We start from the raw sequence: 12,948 nt of genomic DNA, 5'->3' as shown, positions 1-12,948 counted from the left end.
ACATAACTTTTTCTGCACAAAATCAATTTATAACTTTGGCTTTCACAGAATCAATTTATAACTTTTCATATTTCAATCACCAGAACAAAATACCCCATCAGTAATGGGATGTAATGGGTAATCAGATTTAGCCTCATGAGTGTCCCTGATTGGTTGAGTTTTCACATATAGCCTCACAAGTGTCCCTGATTGATTGAGTGTGTGCGTCACCTCGTAGGGCTGATGCCGAGACTCACCGACTGGCACGAATGGCTGGGAGGGCATGCTGTGGCGTGACATTCCGATGGCGTTGACGGCGTACACTCTGATCTCATACGCCATGCCCTCAATCATCCGCTTGGCTGTATACGTGGTGTCCTTGTGGGGGTCAAAGTTCAAACGCATCCAGCGGTAACTCTTCTTCTTCTTTCTTTCAAGCACATAACCTGATGAGAAGGAAATGGGCTAAATACACAGGCGATATTGACAAACATAACATCTCTTTCAGGATGTAGGTGAGGGTGAAGACTTTCATGAGATATGCAAATGGATGTGATAGCCTTCAGGGCTTAGAGAACAGGATTAGAGTTCAACCAATACACCTAGCATAAGGACCATTAAAGATTAAAAAAATGCATTTAATGGGGAAACTGCCTTCTTAAGCCACTGCTGTCCAACATGGACATGTATTTGAAAAGTTAACTACAAGATGTATATGGAGGAATGTAAGGGAATCTCTGCCTATGCATAGGATAGGAAATTAATTTGTGGAGCCCGTTTTCAATTTTGAGTGTTGTCTTGTCTGGAGTATCAGAGGAAATGAATAGTTTTCTGCATTATTGTGTTTCTGAGTGTCATGCAACAGAAGTGCTGTGCAGCATCTCATTCATTGGTCCCATAATGAAACACTGTAGTTGACTGATTCACCCCACTCACTCACCAGTGACTGGTGATCCTCCATCGAAGAGCGGAGGGTCCCACTGGACAACACAGGAGTCCTCCCCAACGCTGAGGATTCTGGGAGTCTGAGGAGGATCGGGCACATCTAGGGCAGAAAGTAAAAGACTTTGAAAGCATCTGTAGAGTTGGGGAGAACACAACATGCCACAGTGCCACATGTTTCAGTGTGTGTTTGTGTGTGTGTGTGTGTGTGTGTGTGTGTGTGTGTGTGTGTGTGTATATGTGCTACTCCTAGGTACTCATGAGCTGAGGTTGTAAAAGTAAGTCAGGAGTAAAGACAGCTATAAATTCTACAGAGAGGTTGATAGAACAGGTGACCGACAACTCCTGGACAACCATGCATTTACACTAAGGGGAATGTGTATATGTGTCTGTCTATATGTGTCTTCAAGCACGTGTGTGTGTGTGTGTGTGTGTGTGTGTGTGTGTGTGTGTGTGTGTGTGTGTGTGTGTGTATGTGTGTCTGTCTGTGTTTGCAAACACATTTATTTGTGTGTGTCTGTTACTGGCTGTTTTTTTTATGTGTGTGTCTGCAAGTAATCCAGTGAATTCAGTAATAGCCGTATACAGCACAAGGTAATGATCCTCTAATAAATCAGACCATTTTACTGCCCATGGGAGACCTTGTCCGCGTTTAACCATTCGCTGGAACCACAATTACTTTCCTCCAGACGCACATTCTCCCCGGAGACAAGACGAGATGAGAGCACCGAGCCGAGCTGAGCCGAGCCTCTTCCCCGTCCTTTCATGCCACGGCAACGGCGCTCTGCACTTAAATTTAGATTTAATGGTGCGGCCCATTCCCATTCCCCCAGTCCTCTTTAGGGCCCTGAGCAGTAATGTGAGAGGGAGGAGAGCTGATCTCTGGGCCTGATTAAGAGCCGCTGGCGTGAGTGACAGCTGAGACGAGAGTAGACCAACAACGAGCTCTGGCCTTGTAGATGTAATGGTGTTTATGCAACGATGAGGGACATGGGTAGTCTCGTTGACAACAGACCCTTCTCAATTGATGAGATGTAACCACACAGGATACGGTACTAAACACCACACCGCTATGTAACCAGACAGGTTTTCTTGTCGGGCATTACAGTGTGTCTGGCCACTATGAGATATGTAAACCGAACTGTGAGATATGTAAAAGGACAAGGGTCAAATCAGTCAGCAGGGGTCATCACTATGACAGCACGGCTGCACCTGCCTTGCGCAAGCAGGGCTGCATCCAAAAGCTTTTTTTGCATAGTCTCGGTCCTCGGTCCTCCAACTCGTGCCCCGGAAATCGTTCAAAGCTCAACGTCATGAATACTCAATAGGCGTGTTCGATTTGAGGCAGATCTGACTTGGTCTGGCTTTCTACGTAAACGTGATCTTCAGATGCTAGCCAGGAGGAGCTACAACAGAGGGCAGCTCATCCCGGACAGACAGGCTACAGTCTGCCTGACGTGACTCGCAGGAGACATCGCGAGAGATATCGCGGAATTTTGTTTGCAATAAATACAGCAGAACTTTCATTCTTACTCATTAAAATGAGCATGATGACTGACGAAATAAATTCTTATGATGTAGTTTAAATAAACCACTGTTGTCATACAGTTAACAGGCCTGCATTTGTAGCACATAAATTCAATATCAAGTGTTTCCCCTATATGTGTGTCTATCTATTTGGCCAACAGCAGAAAATAACAGAATATCCAAACGTTTTCAGTAGGCTAGCCTACCATTGTTGAAGAAATCATTATAAGAAGGTATCCTTTTCGATTTCTGTTTATTTTTAGATATTCAACATAAGGAAGCAGCATGAGACTCCCGTCAAAATCGTCATGAGGACATTCCTCCCAAAAGGCCCTATCCGTCTTTGAACTGACGTCATGAGGATGTGTTTTAGCTTCGTGCAGCTTGTGGAAGGCAACTGCAAGATCTGTCTGCAGGCTAAGACTCCCACGATATTTTAAGGTCATGTGACATGGTGTCACGGTGGTAAGTCCCTCCCCGGCTGACAGAAGTCGGACAGAATTTCTAGCCAGCAAGCATTCCGTCCATCCCAGTATGCATTGTGTTCAACCCAGCATGCATCACATCAAGTCAGATCTGCACAGATCTGCCTCAAGTCGAACACGCCTATATCCCACTTATCAGTAATTGGCTGGAACAGTTCTGTTATGTTTGGTGGTCAGTTCACTCACGGAGCTATGGCTGTGTATGAAGGCCGAGTTTTTTAACAGTGTACTCACGGAATGGAGATCATGAGGAGATATCCGCAGAATGTGACAGAAAAGTGTTAGAAATCGCTTAGAATCGTAGATGGCCCCTTTAATCATATCATCCTGTAGGACTTGTTTCATAACCAGGATGCCATGAGGGGGATATGGTGGAGTATTGGGATTTTAGATAGATAGACCTTTATTGTGATTGCATCGCCATTGGTCTTACCTACGACTTTGACGGTAATGTCAGCCTGGTCCTCTCCCGCCGGATTCCGCACGATGACGGAGTACACGCCCTCGTCCTGACGCTCCGCCCCCTCGATGGTGAAGATGCAGTGGCCCTTTGTGCTCTCCACGTGGACACGCCCATCTGAGGTGGCCTCTGTGATCACCTAGGCCACAACCACAGGAAGTTAATCCCACCGTCACTGGCTAGACACTTAACTGACACCTCCTCCGGCCAATACGACGTGCCGTCATCCAGCAAGGCTTGCATCAGATACATGTGTCATATGTGAAGTATTTGAATAGGATATTACTCAGGTACTTCATAGAGTTTACTGTGTGTCGATCCATGCACAATACATTTTGATGAATGATGATCTGTTGACATCTGTTGTCTGCTATATGATATAAAAATATATATTCTATACATTCATATCCATATGTCACTGGCTGACATAAGTGGCGTAGTGTCTCATATACTTGTATCTCATGGTCAAATACTTCTGACATGTTCTCAATGCAGGTCAACCCAATAGCCCAACATGACCAACAACACACATATGGGAGAGCAGTCTCAGTCCTCTGCTCTGGCCATGCTGAACAAGTATCCACGGTAACAATAAACAAACAAACCCAGCACAGACAACAAAGACATGCCCTATACTTCCTGACAACAGGACACACCCCTTTCCAGCTGACAACAGGACACGCCAGGACATTTCACCCCTTACTTACGGTCTGCAGTGGTCAGACTCCTTGTGCAGACGTTGATATGGACAGATAGGCGGCTAAACAGACGTTTAAACGTGCACTCACCTGGGAGAACCAGGAGATGACCTGTCTTTATCACTGTGCCAGTAAACGGGTTACATTTGTGATGTTAATTGAATTGGATGGTAATTACATACAGTTACATTTGTCCTACATTTAAGAGCAAAAGATAAGTTATACATATAATGTATAATTATATATTATACACAAGAAATATAAAAATAACATTAAAGTTAGTGCTCTTAAATCTGTCTAGCTTTAAGGCTAAGATGTGCATTGAAAGAGAGGTGACTACGGTTTCATAAAGATAGGAACTGTCCAGTGTTGTATTGGACTGATCAAAAAAGCTGCATTAAAATCCCATTGATGTCCTGCTGTCCTTTCCTGCAGCCTCTCCTGCCGTCCTTTCCTGCTTCCTTAGCGGAGTCAGTCGTCTACGAACAGGGCAGGAAGGCAGGGCCAGGTGGCTCGCAGAGCTCTCTGTCCTCTTGGGGTCACTTGGCACACGAGTGCAGAACCACATGCAACAAGGAGCAAGCCGGTGCCAGAGAAGCCTGAGGGAGCAGGCCAGAGAGAGAGGGAGAGGGAGAGAGAGAGAGAGAGAGAGAGGGAGGGAGAGAGAGGGAGCAGGCCAGAGAGAGAGGGAGCAGGCCAGAGAGAGAGGGAGAGGGAGAGAGAGAGAGAGAGAGAGAGAGGAGGGAGAGAGAGGGAGCAGGCCAGAGAGAGGGAGAGGGAGAGAGAGAGAGAGAGAGAGAGAGGGAGGGAGAGAGAGGGAGCAGGCCAGAGAGAGAGGGAGAGGGAGAGAGAGAGAGAGAGAGGGAGGGGAGAGAGAGGAGCAGGCCAGAGAGAGAGGGAGAGGGAGAGAGAGAGAGAGAGAGGAGGGGGAGAGAGAGGGAGCAGGCCAGAGAGAGAGGGAGAGGCCAGAGAGAGAGGGAGAGGGAGGGAGAGAGAGGGAGGAAGAGAGAGAGAAAGAGGTTGAAATAGAGAGAAATAGAGAGGATGTGAAGAAAAGAAAACAGAAAGAAAAGAATGACAGGAGATTGTGATGCATTGAGAAAAATAGGGTGGGGGGACGGAGGGGGGCGGTGGACAGAAGGTGAAGAGAAAAGGAAATGAAGAGAGGAAGACAGGAGGAGAGGAAGACAGGAGGAGAGGAAGAGGTATTTCTGCTGAGGAGATCCAGAGACGGAACCACGGACAGAGCAGGTGAGTGATCGTGAGAGAGAGAGAGAGAGAGGACGGAACAACACCAGATCACAGGCAGACGATGCAGAAGAAGAACAAGAGGGTCAAAAGATGAAGATGAATAACCAGGCAACAAAGACGGCTTTGCTGCTGTCAGTGTCTGAAGAGACGGGCCAGACAGTGTTTGTCTCAGAGAGAGAGGGGGCCGAGAGCTTGAGTTAGTTAGCTACAAAGAGAGCTGGATGACGCCAGGTGTCTGAAGAGGATGTGTCAGAGAGAGAGAGAGAGTGGAGTGAGAGTGTGTGAAGGCGAGAGAGAGGACTGTGTGTCTGAGAGAGAGAGAGAGAGAGCAAAGTTTGTGTTTGTGAGGGCAAGAGAGTGGAGTGTGTGTCATCAGAGAGAGAAAGAGAGGAGTGTGTGTGAGAGAGAGAGGAGTGTGTGTGTATGAGGAAGAGAGGGCGGAGTGTGTGTCTGTGAGAGAGTGGAGTATGTGTGTTGTGTGTGTGGGTGTGTGTGTGTGTGTGTGAAGGCGGGAGGGCCGAGTGAGAGAAAGAGAGAGAGGGGAGAGAGAGAGAGAGAAAGAGAGAGAGTGGAGTGCTAGAGTTAGGCTACATCTACACTAGGTCGGATATGTTTCAATACAGATTTTAGGAACAAATCCATTCCGCGTCCAAAGACCGTTTCAGTTTCAAAGTAGATACAATCTGCATCCATATTATTACCATTGATATACAAATCTAATGACCATTCACCCTTTGTCAAGTCCCGCATCCCTATGTTACTGTTGCTAGGTCAGATAAGCAATTATGCCGTGTTAAAAATCTGCATTCAAATTTGGAATTCTGATTCCTGAAAATCATCGACAAACATACAGTCAACAAGCATGGGTACAAAGGGAAGAAATAAGCATCAGGTAAAATCTGAAAACTGGGGGGAAATGGGCAATGTACTGCCAAGTCACTGCCTTTGTGCAATAGACAGCTTTTATGTTAGCCTAATGTAGACGTAGCCTTAGTCAGCAACCATGACAAAAAGAGTTGAGTGACTCCACACTTCTGAAGAGGAATGTGTGTTTGTGGGCAAAAAGGATAGGAGTGTGTGTATGAGGATAAGAGAACGGTGTGTGTGAGAGGTCAGAGTGTGTGTGTCTAAGGGCAAGAGGGTAGAGTGTGTGTGTATGAAGGCAGAGTGTGTATGTGAGCACAAGAGAGCGAAGTGTGTGTATGCGGGCCAGAGCACAGAGTGCTGGTGGGGCGGTGGTTAGTCAGCCAGGAGGGCCGGCACTCACTTCCCCGTTCTTGCCGGTGGTCCATGTGCGGACGGAATCCTCTGTGTCCTCCCCCTCCGGCTTTCTGGCCCTACCCTACATGAGCAGAGCACAGCACAGCACAGGGTGTGGGCACCCGGCACCCACACCAGCACAGGCAGGGTGGGCACCGGGCACCCACACCAGCACAGGCAGGGTGGGCACCAGGCACCCACACCAGCACAGGCAGGGTGGGCACTGGGCACTCACACCAGTGGGGGCAGGGTGGGCGCCATCCCTGCTCCACATCTGGGAATAGGGTTCCATGGGATAAAACAGTACACAGGGCACGTGAAGAGTCTGCGCAGTGGTGTATTCTGGGTAAATGTGGGTGGAAGGTCCAAGTGCCAATCATCTTACTGTAAACTCATATGATTACCCACAATGCACGACCCCAGTGAGAGACTGACCCTGAACTGTGTCTGCTCTGGTGGGCCCATTTCCACTGTGGAGTCAAACCCTGGTGTGTGGAGAAAAGGCAGCCCTGAGGCTGGACCAGGGCTAATGCCTTCATGGTCTCAGGGCTAAACCTTTGGAATGGAATACAACCAGAGGAATTTACAAAAACGGTATATAGAGTTAGCCTTGGTTGCCAATAGAACAACAGAAATTACTTGTATTTGTTTAAAGAAAAAAAAAGAATAACATCTACGGATAAACAAAAGAATCAAGGACACTGTTTACAACCATTTCTTTGATGTGTTTGTGAATGTCCCCGATATTAAAACGCCTAATGGCAACCGAAGATGAGGGATGTCCAGTGGTGCGTGATGCCTTGGGCTTCAATGGTTATTTACAACAAGACTAGATCAGACCCAGGGTGCGGCAATCGGGGAAGAGGACCGTTTGCTACTAAAAGATTTCTTTTGACTTTAGTGATATCTTATAACCTCTGGGAATATAGAAATATTATGAACTGCGCACCAACATGTCGTTAAGTGTGTTGAACCATATTCCCAGTTTAACTCACCTGAATGCATGTCTACATAAAGCTCCTGGGAACTCAGCATGAAGCAGGGCCTTCTTTATGGGGTGCAGGAGGGCAGATGGCACTCCACCGCTCTCACGCATACACTCTTAAAACAAATGTGTTGAAAATAACACAACTTTTGTGTCGTTTCTAACACATTCATCTTAAGAGTACACCTGCTGCATCCCCAACCTACCAGACGGAACCCTACCTGTGTTGGCCCTCAGGTGGGACGTGCACTCACCCCTCTCCAGGCCTCAGGTAATGTAACAGGAGAACACAACCACAGCAGGGAAGGTCAAAAAGGACACAAACCACTTTCTTTCTGACAGGGAAGCTACACCAGGCGTGTAACTGAAGCGTTCCGTTCGCGACGTGTAAAATCCATTTTAGGAGATTGGTCTATTTTTTTCCGAACGTACACGCCGCTATCACATGGTGTAACTACTTCCACTGATTACAGTGGAAGCTAATTGTTGCAGCAGACGCAATGCGAACGGAACGCTTCAGTTACTTGCCTGGTGTACAGTAGCTTCCCACTGAGAAAGAAATTATTTCTCATCTCATCTTAATTTCTCTCATGTGTTCACGTTACAGTTACACGGTCAGTATTAGTCCAGTATTATTAGTCGTAGGGACTTGTAGGCCGTATCTGAAACAGACTGGCCACTGATCTGGTATCGATCTGGACAGATCCAGGGCTAGCAGCAACCGCTGCTACTGCTTCTGGACTCTGTAAGTATTGGTATCAAAATAAAATCTACAGAACGTGTGATATGATACACTGCACATATGACATTCATAATATGGAATCATATTTTGCGCTATAATCCTAGTAGATACTACCCTGTAATTGGTTGCATTGACATGAACAGTGCCCTCATGAACTGAGATTGGCCCTGGATGTTTGAAAGCATATAGTTGATTGGCTTAGGTGAGGAGACCACACCCCCCCCAACCCCACTCCTACCTTCTCACCCTTTGTCCAGACCACGGTAGGGGCGGGATCTCCTGTGATTGGCACGTCCAATCGAAGCTTGTTTCCAGCCACGACCACTATAGTGGACTCTGGGACCCGTCCACAGGTGTCCAGATGGATCTTTGGAGGATCTGACCAGCAAAACAGAGTGTTATGCTTTTTTTAATAGATTAGGTAGATTTCTATGAGATGGAAAACCCATTTGGAAAATGTGATATCTTGGGTGCGTGTTTGTGTGTGTGTGTGTGTGTGTGTGTGTGTGTGTGTGTGTGTGTGTGTGTGTGTGTGTGTGTATTTCTGATGCAGGGTGCAGTGTAGTTTCTTTACCCTGGCGAGGCACGTAGTCAATCTTGACCTCTGTATGTGAAAAGAGGGAAAAACCCATGACCTCTCGAAATACAAGCATTCATTCATAACATGAAATGTCCTTAAAAGGGAACGCTTTCTACTGTACCGAGGAAGTTAAGTTTGGCTGAGAGGTTAAATGCGTAACCCTCCGGGACAAATGTGTAGTCTCCCTCATCCTCCGGCTTCACGTCATCTATGGTGAGCTTATGATTCCTGACAAGATGTCAAGAGAGAGAGAGAGAGAGAGAGAGAAAGAGAGAGAGAAAAGACAGCAGGGAGAGAGAGAGAAAAAGAGAGAGAGATGACAAAAATACATTTTTATATTTTGATCTCTCTGTCACACACACACACACATACACACACACACACACACACACACACACACACACACACAGACATACACATGTGCACACACATTCATACAAATTCACACATACTGTAGAGACACACTCACTTGTACAGATACACCCGTACACACTTACACACCTCACTCAACCCTATACATTTTCACACATTCACACATGAACACATGTACATACACACACACACACACACACACACACACACACACACACACACACACACACAAACACAAACACACATACCAATATAGACTTTCACACATGCACATTCACACACACACACATGTGCACCTACCTGCCGATGTGTGTGATGTGTGTGCGTTCATCGGCCTGCACCTCCACTCCGTTCCTGAACCAGGTGCCCTTGACGTTCTCATCCGACACCTCACACTTGAACACGGCCTGGTCCTTGGCCTTGACCGTCAGGTCAGCGATGCTCTGGTACACCTCCAGCTCCTTCTCTATTGAGACAAGACAGGTCAAGTTAAAGTTGTGTGTGTGCATGCCTGTGTGTGTGTGTGTGTGTGTGTGTGTGTGTGTGTGTGTATATATATGTATGTGTGTGTGTGTGTGTGTGTGTGTGTGTGTGTGGGTGTGTATGTGTGTATGTGTGTGTGTGTGTGTGTGTGTGTGTGTGTGTATGCATGCCCAAAGCATTAAAACTCTTATTTCTTCAACAGTTTCCCTTTAAAGGGCCCTCCTGCAGCTCTCTATCACAGACCCACACAGTGCTGGGGTCAACGCTGGTCTTGGCACCGTGCCCCTGGGTTACGACCCCCCAGGAGGGGCGCAGGGAGGGGTGGGCAGTGAACCCTACCATGGGTTGGCACCGGCGGAGGGCACCGGGCACATGGCAGCTGGTGGGAGTTGGCAGCCAACGCTATCTGATTAGAGGCCCCAGAGGCACAGGAACTGGCAGCACTACACAAGCAGGGGGGGTATCAGGTGTGCTCACTCTCACACACATACAGGCACAGGCATGCACACACACACACACACACACACACACACACACACACACACACACACACACACACACACACACACACAGTGAGAGACACAACAAGTGCTCAGACAGGATTAATATTAGAGAGAAAGAAAGGCAGATAGACAGTGAGTAATGGACAGAGCACTAGAGAAAATGATGAAAATGGGGTGATGACAGAAAAGAAAAAAGGAAAGAGTGAAGTGGAAAAAGACAGGCATACAGAGGAGATTAGGAAAGAAGAGGAGGGTGAAGAGATGGACATGGCAGCAGGGACACTAGACAGATACAGTATGCCTCAACAGCCACAGTGTGACCAGAGTGTGACCAGTGTGGCCACAGTGTGACCAAGTGTCTTCTCAAGACAGATATGCCTCAACAGCCACAGTGTGACCAAGTGTCTTCTCAAGACAGATATGCCTCAACAGCCACAGTGTGACCAAGTGTCTTCTCAAGACTTATATAAGACAGTATATACGAATATGTCTTTAGACCAAACAAGTGGGTCCACTCAAGACGTTGAACTATATATAAATGGAGATGGATGGAGAAAAACAAATTGATGACATTCTTACTGCCTATGTAAATGTGTTTACATTTGTGGGTGTAGAGACTATAGATGGCAGGTTTAAAGACTCCGGCCTGGCCTCTCTAGTGGAGCAGCACGTTGTCTTTAAAGGCATCTGCTCATACTAGAGATGGCATGGGCCTGAGGGCCAGAGTGGAGCCGTGGAGGGTGGGACAATAGGAAGTAGAGACAGGCAGACAGTAGAGCAGAGAGAGAGAGAGAGAGAGAGGGAAGGAGGCAGAGAGGGAAGAAGAGAGAGATATAAAAGACTAAAGAAGATAGACAGAGAGAGAGAAAGAGAGAGGGAGAGAGAGAGAGGGAGAGAGGCAGGGAGGGAGGAAGAGAGAGACATAAAAGACTAGAGTAGAGAGAGAGAGACGGATAGAGGCAGGGAGGGGGAAGAGAACACATAAAAGACAGATACAAGGAGATAGAGAGAGAAAGAGAGAGAGGGAGGAAGAGAGATAGAGAAGAGTAGACAGATAAAAACAGAAACGGGGAGTGTGAGTGATGGTGAGAGAGAACAGACAGTCACCTGTTCTGATAAAATATATGAGGCACAATGTTTGTCTAACTATAGCCGGCACGTCTCTCTGCCTGGTAACCTTGGCATAGTGATGCCAACAATGGTTGCCATGCGTGTCCAGTGTGAGCGTTCTGATTGACAGCACTGCTGTGACTGGGTGGGAGGGTCCAGGTCATATTTTATATCCGCGACAAGACGGTGAACTCTGACCCCTAAGGACATGCAGAGCAGGACCGGTGTAATGACACAGACGTCTCAAAGAATGACCTTTGACCTGGGTTACAAACAATGTAAACAAAGACATTAGTTTTCTCTGACAGTGTTTTCACAAATACTCACTTGTCCTTGTCAGTCAGCAATTGCTATGCTGGCATCTAGTTCATGTGTTATTGTAGGGCCTTTTGTTCATTTAGTAAACACAAACAAAACAGTTGGTTTTATTGTGGACCAGCAAGTTTATCATTTCATAACTGATTATCCTTATTAGTTTCCATCTCACTGGTTGAAGTATTTTCACTCAATGATTTTTTTTTCTGTCTTTCTTTATACTGCCCGGTTTTACTTGATATGATGAAAAACTGTTGTGCTTTTACTTTAAGCACCTTGTATTGCAATATTGGACAAAAAGCACTATATAAATAAATAAAGATTGATTTGATTGTCTTTCTTAGAAAGAGAGCAAGCTGTTTTCATCAATAAAATAAATAATGAAGTATCTCTGTGGTCATGAGAGATTCTGATCTCGTTGGTTGTGGCACAGGTAAGGTGGCTCACCTGTGACATTACTTACCTTGCACCATGAGCTCAGCCACTGATTCGCCTCCATTGGTCTTGACGCAGTAGTTGCCACAATCCTCCTTGGTGGCCTCGTTGATGATGAGGTAGTGCTTGTGTCCATCCTTCTTGAAGCGGTACTTGAAGGACTCGTCACGGGTCAACTCGACGCCGTCCTTCTCCCTGCAGAGAGAAAACACACTGGATCACCAGCTAGGTCAAAGGTCACGAGTCCAAGGCATGTCCCACATAATGACCGCATGAGCTTGGTCTTGGCAGCCAATTTCTCTCACAGGGATATATTTATTAATTTGGCAGTCACTTTTATCCAAATCAACATACCATTACAATAACTTGGAACCAGAGGGGCATAAGTGACATTTCACCAACTTTAACGTTACAAGACGGCCAAAACAACACCAATTGGTTTGTGTGTTCAGTGTTAAGTCACTAATTCACTAATATATAATATTCACTAAAAGTAACAAAATTACTTTTAAAATAATGTTGTCCTGGCCTTGGCCATGGTGCGACTGGCTGGGGCACCTGCACCGTACGCCGGCAACCCGGGTTCGATTCCTGCCCCGTGGTCCTTTACGGATCCCACCCACCTCTCTCTCCCACTCACTTCCTGTCATTCTCCACTGTCCTGTCTCATTAAAGGCATAAAAAGGGCAAACAAAATAAATAAAATAATGTTGTCCTTTCGACAGTAATATATATATAAGGGATAATGGACGACATGGACGATAGCGTTTGACTAATTAACAGAAATGAATGCACGGTCGAGGTTCTAAAGCGGCCGACGC

The 12,948-nt window shown here is 46.5% G+C and overlaps 1 protein-coding gene across 3 annotated transcripts in view; it reads right to left on the bottom strand.

Moving 5' to 3' along the window:
* Positions 1-12,948, bottom strand: part of mybpc3 (myosin binding protein C3) — a 59,488-nt gene that overhangs the window by 21,245 nt on the left and 25,295 nt on the right. For 2 of the 3 annotated variants that reach the window (XR_007192121.1, XM_048230697.1), the window contains exons 16-24: positions 12,156-12,322; positions 9,582-9,747; positions 9,031-9,137; positions 8,904-8,933; positions 8,568-8,707; positions 6,610-6,684; positions 3,367-3,532; positions 920-1,024; positions 237-425 (exon numbers count right to left, since the gene is read on the bottom strand). Coding sequence is in view for 2 of the 3 variants with exons in the window: in XM_048230697.1 (XP_048086654.1) it covers positions 237-425; positions 920-1,024; positions 3,367-3,532; positions 6,610-6,684; positions 8,568-8,707; positions 8,904-8,933; positions 9,031-9,137; positions 9,582-9,747; positions 12,156-12,322 (1,145 nt within the window). In the remaining variant the exon portion in view is untranslated. The remainder of the gene's footprint in view (positions 1-236; positions 426-919; positions 1,025-3,366; positions 3,533-6,609; positions 6,685-8,567; positions 8,708-8,903; positions 8,934-9,030; positions 9,138-9,581; positions 9,748-12,155; positions 12,323-12,948) is intronic. The other variant, XM_048230698.1, reaches the window with a different exon arrangement.

The sequence above is a fragment of the Alosa alosa genome, chromosome 21, assembly GCF_017589495.1.
Source record: "Alosa alosa isolate M-15738 ecotype Scorff River chromosome 21, AALO_Geno_1.1, whole genome shotgun sequence".
NCBI lineage: Eukaryota > Metazoa > Chordata > Actinopteri > Clupeiformes > Clupeidae > Alosa > Alosa alosa.
This window is presented reverse-complemented; position numbering and strand designations above follow the sequence as displayed.